This window comes from Pollachius pollachius (assembly GCF_949987615.1).
Source record: "Pollachius pollachius genome assembly, chromosome: 5".
Classification (NCBI taxonomy): Eukaryota; Metazoa; Chordata; class Actinopteri; order Gadiformes; family Gadidae; genus Pollachius; species Pollachius pollachius.
In genome coordinates this window covers 13,235,542-13,251,602 of record NC_136938.1, presented here as the reverse complement: position 1 = coordinate 13,251,602, position 16,061 = coordinate 13,235,542, and the positions used below count along the sequence as shown (strand labels likewise).

At 42.7% G+C, this 16,061-nt stretch overlaps 1 protein-coding gene across 1 annotated transcript in view; it reads left to right on the top strand.

Moving 5' to 3' along the window:
- Positions 1 to 294: 294 nt before the first annotated feature.
- The window catches only part of LOC307076356 (ephrin type-A receptor 6-like), a gene marked incomplete at both ends in the record, with an annotated part of 51,975 nt that continues 36,208 nt past the window's right edge, over positions 295 to 16,061 (top strand). The window contains 4 exons of the mRNA XM_079737319.1: positions 295 to 405; positions 781 to 930; positions 1,435 to 1,596; positions 2,633 to 2,861. Of these exons, the coding sequence (XP_079593445.1) occupies positions 295 to 405; positions 781 to 930; positions 1,435 to 1,596; positions 2,633 to 2,861 (652 nt within the window). The remainder of the gene's footprint in view (positions 406 to 780; positions 931 to 1,434; positions 1,597 to 2,632; positions 2,862 to 16,061) is intronic.

Sequence of the window (16,061 nt, the reverse complement as noted above, 5' to 3'; positions counted from 1 at the left end):
CTGCACCAGAGATTGCTTTTCCATCTCTCTCTCCGTATATTTCTTTCTCTCTATTTCTCCCTCTCTCCTTCTCTCTCTCTCTCTCCAACATGTTTTAAATGGAATAGGATAATAATAATTTATTTTACAAGCTTAATTAGCCAAAATAATCATTGGAAAAAAGATCTATGAACAATTCAGAATGTTGAAATTAATTAAAAATGCTTTTCCATCTCTCTCTCTTTCTCTCTCTCTCTCTCTCTATGATGGTTCTGTTTGGATGTGTTATGTGCCCAGTGGGATGCCATCACAGAGATGGACGAGGAGAACCGACCAATCCACACTTTCCAGGTGTGTCATGTGATGGAGCCCAACCAGAACAACTGGTTGCGATCCGGCTGGATCCTGCGACATGAAGCCCAGAAGGTCTGGTGATGCACAATGCTGAATCTTTTCAAATCTGCGGTCTTCTGACAAACCTTTCTCCTCTCTTTGACTCAACTTTCCTCCTCTCATCCTTTTTTAACATCCAACTCTTCTCACCTCTCTGTCACACTTCCTGCCTATTATTTGTTAAACGTTTTTTTACATTTTAACCTGACCTTTTATTTATATTTGTTCCGCATTTCCATGTATGTCACAGCAGAAAGCAAAGGACAGTATTATAAATAAACAAAAAACATATAACATTCAGAATTTAATATATCGTCCAGGTATATAAGTATATAAGTGTGTGTGTGTGTGTGTCTATTAAAAATGAGTTTGAATTGTTTTTTGTGTTCTGTTCCATCGTGCCTCCAGGTGTACGTGGAGCTGCGCTTCACGCTGAGGGACTGTAACTCCATACCCTGGGTCGCTGGCACCTGTAAGGAGACCTTCAACCTATTCTACCTGCAAACCAATGAGCCGCTGCCCGCCGCCACCCGCTTCAGACCGGCAGACTACGCCAAGGTAGGGCGGCATTGGGATGAATGTAGTGGTTCGGCTTTTGACTCCCTTTGAAAAGGCTTTAGGTTCGATCCACAATGGCTGTCACCCTACCTGTAGGCATCCATGAGCAAGAGGCCATAGCCGCTACCTGCTCCTGATACCTTACTATGAACACTATTTCATCATGTTGCCACCTTACACCCTTTGATCCAAAGCGACAGATAAACGTATTTGAAGAGGTATGGGGAGGAGCTTGAACCCAGAACCTTTGGGCTGAGAGTCAACCACAACTATGAAACTACCCTGCCCACTAAACCATCCTGACATGTATCTGAACTCACTGTGAGTCACTCCCAACGTCTGCTAACAGACCAAATAGTAAAATAGTATATTGACATAGAATATAATCACTTAATCTGTTACTTCCTTATTTACTTTCAAATGCATCTTTGTGGCCCTGACGTTTATGCCCAGTAAGTGCTCCGCAAATTAGTTTTGCTGCGGTTTGACTGTGTGTGTTTACAGGTAGACACGATCGCGGCCGACGAGAGCTTTACTCAGACAGACCTGGGCGATCGTGTGCTCCGTCTCAACACCGAGGTCAGGGAGGTCGGACCCGTGACCCGGAAGGGTTTCTACCTGGCCTTCCAGGATGTGGGTGCCTGCATCGCCCTGGTGTCCGTCAAGGTCAGTACCGAAGGTCAAAGGTCCAGCAACTCCCCTCCATTGGCCTGGATCACCTGGATGAGCTTTGTTTGTTCTGTTGTATCAAGTATCTTGTGATTGCTAATTCTAAATGTTAACTCAAGATTTAATGTTTTTAATTGAATTGTTCGTTATGTTCTAGAATTCCTGTATTATTATCGCTATTGTGTTTTATTTTGTACTTCATAAATGACCCCTTTCACTTTACTGAATGTCCCTGTTATACAGCTTTTTGTTAGTGATTCAACAGCAAAAAATGTATAAAAAATTCTAACTCAAGCATAGGATTTCAAAGTTTGAGGGACAAGCGTATTCATTTTTATGAGGAACCAGACACTAAGGTAAACCCTGAAGCACCATCAGAAATGATGCCTCACGCTATGCTTGCAGACATCGCTTATGCAATACCAATTTGACCCAATCAGTAAGGAAATGAAGGGCAGTTGCGTAATCTGGTTTTGACCACCACGTCACATGGTTTATTTAAAAACTTAAATGTGCGTTTCCTCCTCATTGTTTTTGCTGTTGAATCTTGCTGTGGTTGTCCTTTATGGTTTGGCTGTATGTCATTATTGTTGTTGTTGTTGTATATCATACTTGTTTTTGTGATCGTGTCTGTATTTGATAGCAGCTAAGAAACAGTTGTTTGGTTCATTCAGAGACCCTATAACCTAATCTAACACCGGCATCGGCAGTTCAAATATTGTATCGATGTATCAATTGTCGATGCAGCTTATTTTTATCCTTATTTTGTGTATGAGAATTGGGCAGCAGCCCAATTTGACTTTTGTACTTCAGCGGTGCACCACTCCAGTGTCAAATGCATTCAACTGTGAAGCCCTGGAAGCTAAATAGAGCTGTGCTTGAATAACTATACACTATATGCCATTTTACTTATTTGCTGTTTTCTCAAATAACCAATAGTTGTTGTTTGGTCAAAATAACTCATTGTTTTTGGCCATACCTCATCATGCTCTTTGGCTTCCTCGTTTTCTCCTCACTGCACCAACCCCTCCAGGTGTTTTACAAGCGCTGCCCCTCCACCCTGCGTAACCTGGCTGCTTTCCCCGACACCGTTCCCCGGCTGGACTCCTCGTCACTGGTGGAGGTCCTGGGCGCGTGCGTGCGGAACGCCGAGGAGCGAGAACCCCCCAAGCTGTACTGCGGGGCGGACGGAGACTGGCTGGTCCCGCTGGGGCGCTGCGTGTGCACCACCGCGCACGAGGAGTCGGACGGCTATTGCAGAGGTGAGGAGCATGAGCACTGCGTGTGTGTGTGTGTGGTGAGACGGGGCAACGGGGGAGTCGAGGCAGTGACCGACGGGCGTCTCCAGTGCTGCCGTGAGACGAGAGCGGCGAAGCTATTGAGGGAAGGAGTGAAAGAGCAAGAGGACATGAAAGAATTTAGAGATTAGAGAGAGAGAGAGGGGGAGAGAGAGAGTGGGAGAGAAATGTTAAAAAATAATCCCGCCACAAAATCTTAAAAGTTATCTTCTGAATCTTGAGATCTCAATCCAGTTCCATCTCGACCCCTCCTCCATCTCTCCTCCCCTTCTCTATCTCCCTTCGCGCTCCATCCAACCATCACTCCTTTATGATCCAGGCGATCTGCATTTCCTTTCAACTCCCACCTCTTCTCCTCTTCTCTATTTGTACCGTGCACCTCCTCGTCCTCCCCCCTCTCCATCCCTTTCTCCTGCTCCTTCACCCTGTCCATCTATATTGATGTCCTTCCTGTCCCTCTTCTCTCTTCCTCCTCTAAAGAATTTTCTCTCCCCCCTTCCCTTTCTCCTTCTTCCATCGCGATTGATGTCTTCATCTCATTCCTCTCTCATCTTTTTTTATATTCTCTGCTGCACCTTTCATTTCCTGCCTCTTCTCCACCGTTTCCCCCTCTTCCCTGTCAGTCTTTGTTGATGTGTTTATCATTTCTCTCCTGGGTCTCCTATTTTACTGACTTCCATTCTGCATCTCCTCCTGCCTTCTCTATTCTCATTTCTTCTCTCTCCTCATCCTCCCTCTCTTCAGATTCTCTCCGCCCTTCTTCTCCCTCTACTGATGTCTTAATCTCTTTCCTCTCTCCTCTACTTCTTTCTTCACTCTTTCACCTCTTCCTGCCTCCTCTCTCTTCCCTCTCCTCCCCAGTTCTGTCATCTTAAGACAGTTGCTATTCAGTCATGGACCTCCTCTTCCAAGAAAGAGATCTGACATTTGTGAATCATCGCCCCTGTTAGTCACACTGGTCAGTTCGAACCTGCGTTGGTGGACTCTATTAAAGTAGTTCAGAGAGGGAAAATTATCTCTATAGTATAAAACGTAATACAATACTCATACAATAAGAGGTTTGGAAGATATTCAGGATTTTCTTAAGGCTTAAAGATAGAGTTCTATTTAAAACGATGTAAAAGAGAAAGTAAAACATATTAGAGGTAGGTTTGCTCATGATGTATCTCCGTGGGTCACCTTTAATGAAAATGATGGGAAAGAGATGGGAAAAACACGAGTCGGCTCTTATCTACATCAATTTTTCATGCTAGAGGTTGCATTGCAACATTAAAAACGCTCAAGTAAAATTCTCATAATAACCCTGATGAAATGATACTTTGCTTCCTTTATTTTTAAATGCTTCTCTCCATTTCCTCTGCTGGTATTGGTGGCAGCTAGCTGTTTTAAATGGGATCCAGTTTTCTGTCTGATGAATGAAGAAGGCGTTGGAGAACGGGTGAAGATGCTCCACATAGACTTTGGCCTGGTTTCCCATTAGCTGCACTAACAGACTGTGGGGCTATCTGGCTAATGCCCTCCATTTGTTAGCTTCACAGCTAATGGTTTTGCTTTTTCTGAAGCCTCTAACCTCCTGCCTCATATCCAGAGGCCAGACTTGTTTGTGGAATTAAGGCTGGACCTAAATTGAGCCAGGCTTTGCTTCAACCCACAGCATTCAACGTTACTCCATCTATAGATGCTGATCTTTGGCTGAGGGTCTGCTATGTTGTTGACAAAGGGCCTTTGTAAACACACCTGTTTATGTATATGCGTGTGTGTGTCTGTGTGTGTGTGTGTATGTGTGTGTGTGAGTCTATGTGCATATGCCTGTGTGGTTTGTAAATGTGTGTGTCTATCAGTGTGTGTGTGTGTTTGTGTGTGTGTCTCTATTTGAGTCTCAAGCATGTACTACTCAAACTTGTATAGACTTTATTTACACGGTAACAGGTAATCACACGCATAGTAACCACAACTGAAAACTCCATTACCCACTTTAGCACAATAATTGAGGTACCACTCAAGAGAGAGATTTAGAGAATAATATATATTACAAAGACATTGTGCGTAGCATCGCAGATAAGAAGTCCCCAGCTGCTGAAGCTGGGGAATTGTGTGTGTGTCTATCGGCTTCCCGTGAATATATTTTGGCATCCAATCTATGTCTTCTGTCTCTGCCGCTACCACGACGCATGTTGTCATGCTGATGACGTGCGCTCGCAAGCACTTGCGGCAAGTTTTGGGCGTGAACTTTGGGTGACTTCTGCTTTCTCCTCGCTTTCGTTTTGGAACACTGCTTCAAAGGGTGCTGTGATCAAAGCAGTCTGAGAGACAGCTAGAGGAGCGAGTGATGGAGGGAGAGAGAGGAGGGGAAGAGAGAGACAGCCAGAGAGAGAGAGGATGAGAGTGTGAGAGAGAGACAGAGAGAGAGAGAGAGAGAGAGAGAGAGAGACCAAGAGAGAAAGAGAGAGAGAGAAAAAAAGAGAGATGAGAGGGTGAGAGATAGCGAGAGAGAGCAAGAGAGAGAGAGCAATAGAGAGAGGGAAAACCCCAATGCTCCTGAATGACGGTACGGCTCTGTACTGACGCAGCCGGCTCCCTCTGTTCCGTCTCCCTAAACAAAAGCGCCATTGGATATCAAGCGGCGTATCTCACACGGATGCGAGGCTGCCAGACTGTTTTGACATCTCTATTGAACACTTTATTATTCCACTCCTTTCATTTGGCACCAGCCACAAGAGGACAACACAGAGAGAGAGGGGGCTGGTTATATCATGACCTAGATAAGGCAGAGGCGTACTCTAATGCTATTTGCTGCACGTCCATTCGTAGCACACTAATATAGATGTCTCTTTCTCTCTGACTGATGCTCAACAGCATTGGTATCCAGGAAAAAATACACTGGAAGGATGAAGACGAACTGTGGGTGAAAAGAATGGAAAAAATCCAGCACAAAATAACGACACAAAAAACGGCCCTGATTTAGCTTGGGATTTATGGGTGCATTTATCTTCTTAATACATCGTAGCTAGTATTGCTGGAGCTTTTTGGGTTGGCAAAAACAGTGTTTGTGACAAATTGTGATTTGAAAGAGTAAACATTCAACACAAATGTTTTCCTTTGCAGTCTCGTCCTCTCCTCCAGCCTCCCCTCTCCTCTATTCTACTCCACTCTTTTTCTCCTCAACTTCCATGTTCTCTTCTCTCCTTCCCTCTCTTCTCTCCCCTCCCAGCATCCCTGTTTGATCATCTCTGACCTTTGTTGTCGACAGCTCATGTTAGGATTAAGTGTGAAGGAGAAATACACTCTCGATCTCTCTCTCCTCCCTCAATTCAATCCAAAGCCAGTCGGAGAGAAGGAGAATCAATAGGCTGTTAGCCTTCCTTTGTACGTGAACCCTCATTCTGCCCTGTCCCTGGGGACGGTGCTCACCTCAGCCCAAAGCTCAGCCCATTTCGTGCGGCCATCCAGCCATTCTCCTACTGACTGAAACTACCCCCCCCCCCCCCCTTCCCCCTCCCCCCTCCCCCCTCCTCCTCATCTGCATATCAAAGCCTGTAGAGCTGGGTAAACATACCTCCTGCTCATCTGTTCCCAGGCCATAGAGCCCGACTTTTATGGCGCAGACACACCAACCAGATTATCGGACGTCGGACAGTCTGGTGAGATCGGTGAGACGAGTCTGTTTTCTGCGTGATTGGCCGTCGTCAAAGCCGTCTGTGTTCTGGACATCCGGTCTGTGTTGTATTCAGCTGATTCCACATGTTGAATCGGCCATGACCAAATCATTCAGTCTGACAAATCTGATTGGTGGAGCATCTATGACGCTAGTGTGCAGACTTTGGAGCGATAATGATACATGAGGCCACTATGATTTATATGATTTTTATTGATCATTGTGATTGATCACAATTGAAACACAAGTTAAATTCGCTGTTGTATCCATGACTTCACCCACTTACTGAAGCCCGAGATCTGACAACGCATGCTGTTCTGAAGTCGGTAGTCGGTCAGGAGTGTTCTTCTCACTTTTTAGACTGCGACGGGGACACGGGATCCGACTGAACGGTCCGACTGCCTTTTCTGCCGATGATCGGCAGTCGGATTGGTGTTTCCGGGCCTTTACAGAGATCCCCCCTTTACCAGCAAAACTCCCAATGTGTTGCGGGTCACGAGTGATTGACGATTCAATAACTTTGATCAGCAATCTGCTGACTCACATCCAAAACACCCAGATTCCCAGACAGCCAAGGGAAGGCCAGCTCATTGAATAAAAACCGACCCCCAAAACACAAGACCTCACTGATGGAAGAGGTCTTAAGGGACCGCAATGGGGTGGTCTAGTCACCTTCATCATTATCAACATTCTCGTGAACCTCATCAACATTATCTTTATTTTCATCAACATCAGCTACATTGTTGTCCGTCATCTTCATTTCTAAAATGTCCCAGACTAAAATTATTTCAAGAATCATCCCAGAAAACCTTGTAACTGTCATTATCATCATCAACATCATCATCCTCTCTGTCTACTGCATCATCCTCTCTGTCTACTGCTCAACTTTATCATCATGATCATCATCATGATCACTTCATTATCCCCAACCTCAACCTTGTCATTATCGTCATTATCAACATCAACATCATTGTCGTTTTGAACCCATGTGCTCCGGTAAAATATATATGTAAACCCGTTCATTCAATTTTGAGAAAAGTCGTATTCAAGTGATAAAAGTGGAAGATATAAGTATGATCCAAAATGAAGTAGAGTAAACCCAGTTCAAGAGCTAAAGAAAAGAAGAGAGACGACGAATTGGAGTTAGCTCATGGGCTAGCTGAAGCTCCCATAACCCAATCTGGGGATGAAGGAATTTTAGAAGCTATACACGCTCTTCGGAAAGACTTCTCTGCTCAGCTCCAAGAAGTTATCACCTCGAGTCACGGGATCAAGAAGCCTTAGACTCCATCTCTGAATGACTAAGTGGCGCAGAATCCCATATAAGTTCAGCTGAGGACCAATTGAACAACCTAGATAACGTCTCTGCATCGACTCAAAGAAAGGGGCTAGCACTCACCAGGTCAGTGGAGACCATGGAAAACCGTCAGCACCGACTGAACTTGAGACTGGTGGGCTTACCAGAAAACAAAGAGAAAGGTGACTTGGTATCCTTCCTCAACGAGTGGTTACCCGAACTCCTTGGTCCAGAAAATTTCCAGATTCCACTATCCGTCGACCAAGCCTTCAGACTTCCAAAAGCAGCCACTACTAATGCCAACAAGCCGAACCTTAAACTTGTTCCTCGGGCGATCCTCGTGAAATTCCGCTGGATCGCAAGAAGTAATCACTACAGTACGTGGAGAATCGTGTGATGTTTTTTCCAGACCTTTAGGCGGAGATTCAGCAGCAGAGGAGATGGCGGTTTGGTGAGGTTCGATGGTGTGAAAGCCTGACTGCATACTCTGGATATCGAGTTTGGATTACAGTTTCCAGCAAAGATGAGAATTTCCAAAGGGTAAACCGGGTACCTCTCCTGTCTCAAACAGAGGTAGAGGCTTTCATCAAAGCCTCTACATCTTACTTTACATGCCAGGGGCCAAACAGTATGGAGGCTTAGCCCGAGATGGCTCCATGATCAGAATTGTCAAAACTTTGTGGAAGGACATATTGAGATATTCTTCGATATAAATACAAATGAAACCCCAGCATCTATTAGATGGGACGCCTTTAAAGCCTACATTAGAGGTCAATTGATTTCTTATACTAGTAGCACCACAAATACGCATCTACTTATGACTGAACATAACCGAGATATTAAAGATCTAGAAAGTGAACTCACAGTGAATAATACAGAAAAAATCTACAGAGGCTCTCAGAATTAAGGGCTAAATATGATGCTGTTACAGCAAGTAAGGCCTTATACAGTATCACTCGGTTAAAGCAGACATACTATGATCAGGGAGAATCAGCGGGTAAGTAGCATGGAGGATTAAAACACTGCAAAATGAAAGGGCTATCACTGAGATTGTAACTGAAAGCGGAACAACAGCGAATCCAACAGAAATTATCAGAGCTTTTCAAAAATATTATCTGAACCTTTTATATGTCAGAGTCTCAGGATACTAATGTCCTACACCCCTTTTTAGACCAGCTCTCCATTCCAGCTTTAGAGAAAAAGGTAAAAGAGGTTGTTAGACTCTCCGATTACAGAGGAGGAACTGTTTGAAGCGATGTTCCACATGAACGGAGGGAAGGCATCAGGTCCGGATGGACTACCCATAGACATCTGCAAGCACTTTAAGGCGATGCTTGTGCCACCACTCTTTGATATGCTAGTCGAATAAATTGAAGCCAAATATTTACCACCCTCCTTATCAAATGCTTTAATAACACTGATCTTAAAACCATATAAACCCCACGTAAAATGTGGGTCGTACCGTCCTATTTCGCTTTAAACTCAGATGCTAAGATTATAGCAAAGGTGTTTGCGAGACGTCTTGAAAACCATCTTCCTTCTCTGATAGCCCCTGACCAAAACTGTTTCAATAAAGGTTGTCTAGGTTTCCACAATATTCGAAGACCACTAAATATTATAAATGTGAGGAGGGAAGCCCAGACACAGCAATAGTCTCCCTTGACACTGAAAAAGTGTTCGATAGGGTGGAACATAATTATCTTTTTGAAGTGCTTCTGCGATTTGGGCTTGGCGATTACATCTGTAAGTGTGTGAAAACGCTATATCCCTCCCCAAGCGCTTCAGTCATGACAAACTTTGTAACCTCCCAGCCCTTCAAACTTCAACGTGGGACCAGACAGGGGTGCCCTCTTTTCACCCCTTCTGTTTGCATTAGCAATCGAGCCACTCGCTATTGCAATTAGACAAAACAGCAGTATGACAGGTATCAGGATAGGGACTGTGGTGAATAAAATAGGACTAATCACGGACGACATTGTTTTATTCCTGAACCACCTAAGGTGCTCTATTCCAAATCTTCTTAGGTTAATAAATACTTTGGGGTCAATTTCAGGATATAAAGTGAATGAATCCAAGTCAAATATCTTCTTTGTTAAACAATCAGAGATAAATTGTCCCCCAATATAAACCCCATTTAAAAAAACATCAAGTTTTACTTATTTGGGGATCAAAATTACTCATTCAACAGAGGATCTTGTTTCCACTAACTATAGCCAAGTGATATCAGGAGTGACTAACCTTATTAACAGATGGACAACAATGCTCATTTTAATGATTGGCAGGGTTAATATCCTTAAAATGATTGTTCTACCCAAATTCCTATACTTATTTCAATGTATACCACTTCCACCACAAACTAACTTCTTCCCAAATATGACTAAAATCTTCAGAAATGTCATATGGAGTAACAGACGAGCGAGATTGCGCATCTTGGGGAGGGTTGAACTCCCCAATCTCAAATGGTACTACTGGGCATGCCAGCTTTGGACAACCTCCTTCTGGTTTAGGCCCAGTTCATTCTTCTCATGGGTGACCATGGAAGCAGAATCATCAGCTAACATACCTCCTCATTTGAAACCCATTTGTTTCCTACTCCATTTGTGTTTGGCATTTCCCTGAAGCTATCACAGTTCACACCCATTTGGGGAAACTACAATTTTCCTCCAGGGGCAAAAGACAAGGGCTTCAAACTTTGGGCTGACAATGGTATTGGGCAATTAGGAGATATCTTTCAGGGAAATATTGTGCCCTCACCAGAGAAGACTTATTTCCATATTTTATACGATTCTGTCATCTGGGTCACCAGCGACATCTGAGGTCCAGTTGGTTTGTGTTTACTGTAATTGTAACTTAAAACAAAATAACAATAAACACATTTTGGCCAAGATTGCCAAGATTAAAAATATATACATGCCTGTGCCTGTGGTTTGTTTCAATGTCTTCAATATTTATACCAGAAAAAAACATTTTGCAAAGGAATGGTGTAGAACCACATTATAATATAAGAAACATTTGAGAAAATTGTTTAATTCATGGTAAATAGAGAGAAAAAATGATTATGAAACCAACAGTGCTTTTGATTGACAATCACAATGTAACTAAAAGTAAATCCCCATGTAAAAGACTGGCCGAACTACAAGATTCGAGGGTGCGATACACTCTACTTTGTATCATTCACGTTTGTAAGATATTTAGAAAATCTAAGGTTTAGAACTGACATAAATGTTTTTTAACACTTTTGTCATAAAGGTTCCAGTAGTTTTTATATCTGCTCAATGCAGCAACTCCTCACAGTAGTTGCGTTGCGCGTGACATGAGCGATACAAAGTAAGCGCAGCAACAACGTAGCCTAGCAACAGAGCGTCAACAATGGATCCCGGGTACCTAGCAGTTTGAGGTTTATGAAAGGTTATGATAGCTATTAGCACGTCAACAGCAGTTGGCTCCAAACATACCGGGTAGGTCAACGGCGTCGGCTATTTCTCGCCAGGCTGTATCCCTTCACCCTATCGTGGAACTCCTTTGTGGACACGTCGAAAGTTGCTGCCACATTTCAACCAAAGTTGTCTCCATTATGTTGCTCCATTTTCTCTCGTTTTCTTTATTAGCATTCTTCTTCTTGCTATTGATCGTATTCATTTTTGTAGTAGTTACCCTACTCAGCGTAGTGCAGTGAAGTCAGTTGGTAAACACTGCGCGTGAGCTCCAGCTGTTCGTGGGGTTCCCTCGTGTCAACAATAGGTACGTCATGCGATTCCCCAATAAATTCTGACATGCCAAACTTTCGTCGTGGGGTTTTCGAACGTCGCAGACGAAAACATCGCAGATCGCAAGCATGTCACATTACAAGACCTCGTCTTGTCGCCGACCTTTCAAAATCGTGTACGACTCGCAAATTTGTCTGCGACGAACGAATGGGAGCAAAATCGGGCTGAAATCGTGTAGTCTGAACCAGCCACAACTCAAACTCAAATCACAATGTAGAAAGAATATTATCACAAAGCAATTAGAAATAACCTTACAATGTAACTTATACCCTATCTCCATTTAGCATAAGCAATATCCAAATGTAACTTTAAGTATCACTATCAAACTGCGGTTTCTTTCACACCTGAGCTGTTGAAGCGAATTCAGGATGGTTCTCCCCGATGGTACAGTTCCTTTCTAGAACTCTGGAGGCAGGTTTACCCTTACTAGAACTCTGATGCCTACCAAACTAACTGATAATGAGGTTCTTGCTCCGATCCAAATGAACTCTGGCTTGGTTCGTTTAAGGTGTATTGAGGGGGGGCGGTGGTGTTTACTTCTTAGAACTCTGGAGGGTTCTCCCCGAAGGTACGGTTCGTTTTTTTTTTGGGGGGGGGGTTGCACTTACTAGAACTCTGGTGGGTTCTCCCCGATAGTATAGTTCATTTTGGGGGGGAAGGTACACTTTCTAGAACTCTGTAGGCTTCTCCGCGATAGTATGCTTCATTTGAGGGGGTTTACACTTACTTGAACTCTGATGCCCACCAAACTAACTGCTAATGAGGTGCTCGCTCCGCTTCCAAGTGAACTCTGGTTCGGTTGGCTTAAGGTGTAAACGTGATCCGACCCAGCTATACATAGTGAACAAAAAAAACAATGCATTGTGGGTTGAAAGTACCCTTTCGCTGAAAACCTGAAATTATAAACATATTCACCCATCGATACTTGAACTTTTCCTAGATTTAAATGAGGCTCAGTCAGACATGGTGCAATCAGGAGGGGAAAGCACTCAGAGCAAGCAATTGCTTGTGTTCACTCACAAAACACAGATGTAAATTATTTAGTAAACCAATGGTGGAAAAGTTATTTTTCTAATTTGTAGGAACGCAAAAGCAAAATGAAAAAACTGAAGAACGCACAAAGTTGTTTCTCTATTATTGTTGTCTGCCACAAGGAGACGTTGCAAGTTTTTTAGAATGTCCTCGAAACACATTCTATTGTTGTATATGCTAATTTTTAGGCTACATGAATCTAGGTTAACAAATAGAAATGTCATGTTAATTCTGGACAGGGTTGGAGAGCAGGGAAGGTAGGAACAGAGGGTTTGTTCAACAAATAACACAGGAACGAACTTGAAATTGCAAATTTTGCGTATGGAACCATTACGCTCTATGGGACTTAAATACAATCGCAATGTTACTTAAAAACAATCACAGTTCAATTAAAGATGGTATGAATTTCCCATTTGGACTTGATGAATTAATCTTATTTTATCTGCTTCCTATCATAACTCAACCACAGGCTTTACAGAATGGTAGCATATGTTAATTACATTTAGGACGTTGCATCGGGTGCTTCTTAGATTTCCTCGAGGCCTGAACAGAGCTCACGTTAGGTAGGCCATCAAACAACCAGAAGATGATTGAACCATCAGCTTATTGATTGATGAGGAGTTGATAAGATATAAAGACACAATGTGTTGATTTCTTAGGTCTCACATGCTAAAACATTGACCAAATAATCAAATCCTGTTTTTTTTATATTTACAGGATAATTTACATTCTGAGTTTGGTCCTGGACATATTAATCAAATCAAGCATCAATGTTTGTGTATAAATCAAACCTTGTATTTTTGTTTGTGTTTGTCTTACTGTTGGTGTGTTTGGGGTTGTACAAGGTCTGTATTGCTGAATAAGGTAAAGAGATAAAAAATAATAAAGAGAAACTATATATACAGAATAAATTAGGTTGCAGGGTGTGTCCGACAGTGTGTGTGTGTGTGTGTGTGTGTGTGTTCATTTTAGTGTTCTTCCATGTGTGTGTGTTTTTGCATGTGTCATCATTGGTGGAATAGATTGTGTATGTGTGTTTGGATTAGTGTGTTTTGGAAAGAGTGTGTTTGTGTGTCTGGGATGGTGTCTTTTGGAGAGTATGTTTGTGTGTGTTTGGATAATATGTGTGCTCAGTATAGTTTGGGTTTGTATGTTTGGCTAGGATAGTGCTTTTTTGTGTGTGTGTGTGTGTGTGTGTGTGTTAAGGATATTGTGTGGACTCAGTATACTTCATGCCTTTGTGTGCATGTGGGATAGTGTGTTTGCTAGTGTGTTGGGAAATATTGTGTGTGTGTGCTCGCGCACACGCAGATAGGACTGGGTTAGTGCGTGTGTTCGTTCATCTGGCTAGTCTGTGTGTGTGTGTGTGTGTGTGTGTGTCCGGAAAAGTGTGTGTGCATGCATATATCTCTGCATCATCTTTTGGTAGAAAATAGGATGGTCTTCGCAGGTCTAATTGCTTTTTCCTGCGCGTTCGCAGTAGCGCAGGGAGCAGCTGAAGCTGCACATTCACCTAGGCTGGTCGCCTTCAGCAGGTGGGAACGTCCAGGCTGGATTCACCCAGAGCCCAACCACACTGGAGATTCTCATGAGGACTGGGTTCCTCATGAGAAGAGGGGTTACTGCTGCTCTGTTTTGTGTCTCTGTTTGGGTTCTCTTCTTTAGGAAACTCAACACAATTGGCATCGGGTTGTTATCTTTAATTCATCTTTAGTTTAGACTACTTTGTTTTGTTGTGCTTGGTATCAACCTGCTGTTTATTTATTTTTACTTGATATTTATGAGCGATTTTGCAGACTATATGTAGCAGTTATGTCCAAAGAGACTTGCAGTGAATTGAGACTCATCATCTGCATACATCTTCACACACTGTCTTGGCATTATTTGAATGCATGACTGTTCCATTCAGGTTGAAATTGTCAAGTCTGTCGTTGGAGCACAACAGTGAACATGGTCTTCCACACATAGCTCTAAGCACCCTCAGGATTCTCTGCATATATCAGGCGCAATAATCACAACTGATGACAATCAGCAACCGATCACAAAGGCCGGCATCAGGAGAGGCGAGAGTTTTGTTCTGAAGGGCCATTGTTTATGGTTCTAATGACAGTTCAGCTTTAGAGGAGAGAAGTGTGTGTGTGCATGTGCGTGTGTGTGTGTGTGTGTGTGTGAGAGAGAATTTTGGGGGTTGTTTGTGTGTATGTGTCTTCTGGTTGTGTGTGCGTGCGTGCATGCATGTGTGTGTTTGTGTTTATGCCGCCATGTATACGCTAATACATTTTTGTTTGTGTGCTTGCTTTTCTGTGTGTGTGTGTGTCCGCATGCATGCTAAAGTGTGTGTGTGTGTGTGTGTGTGTGTGTGTGTTTGGTATGTGCGTGCATGCATGTTTGCTTGTTTGTGAGATTATGTATCCGTGTACATGTGTGCCTGAGTGTGTGTTTGTTTGTGGGTGTGTGTGTGTGTGAGGGAGATGCTGGGTATTAAACGCTCAGGTTAGCATCACACACCAGGAGTATATTTAAGGTGCGAGGCCGCTGTAAATTGCATTTTCATAATGCTTTATTTCTATGTTAATGACATGCTTGTTTACCTGCAGAAAGCAGGCCGTCCCAACAGCACCCATTTAAACCCAGAGGGAGAGCAGAAAATGTGGTCACACAAAAAATGTTAGCCCATTTAATTAAAATGAGAATGTTATTTGCTTCCCTTATACCAGTGCAGCTAAATGGTTTCTTCCTCAGAACTACCAACATAGGAAAACTTTACTGGTGAGAACAGATTCCACCATAGCTGGATAGGGATACAAACACTATGTATAGCTCAGCTTATACTCATACATACACATGTAAAAAACATATACAAACCAGTATATTCCACTTGTACAATTATCTAGCAATATACATCATGACTTATAAATCTGCACCTGGATATCTGCATAGTGGATTTCTACAGTAGCTGTATATATGTGACATATTACTCCTGTATTTGTAAAGTGTTGTTTTTATCTGCACTGTACCTTGTGTACAATTTACATATACTGCATATCTTTATTTCTTTGATATTAAAGGACCCCATTAGCTGAAAACATTGTTGTCAGCTAGTCTTGCTGGAATCAACAAAAAACAAATAACAACATTGACAAATAAAGGCAAAAACAAATCAACTGAAATCAATGAGCTTCAAAGAAAGTGGCAATGCAAAACAAATTATAATAATTATGTCTTGAATATCTGTGCCTAACTGTGGATCTGTTGATTTGTGTACAGATTACAGATGTATAATCTAGCATTCAATACTACTGATTTACTACAATGTTTAGTACTGGGGCTTTATACCAGTGCAGGTGATATACTAGTCCGCACTGGTATATCATTCTCCATTTTCTATTTTATAGTTATCTTTAAATATTGTC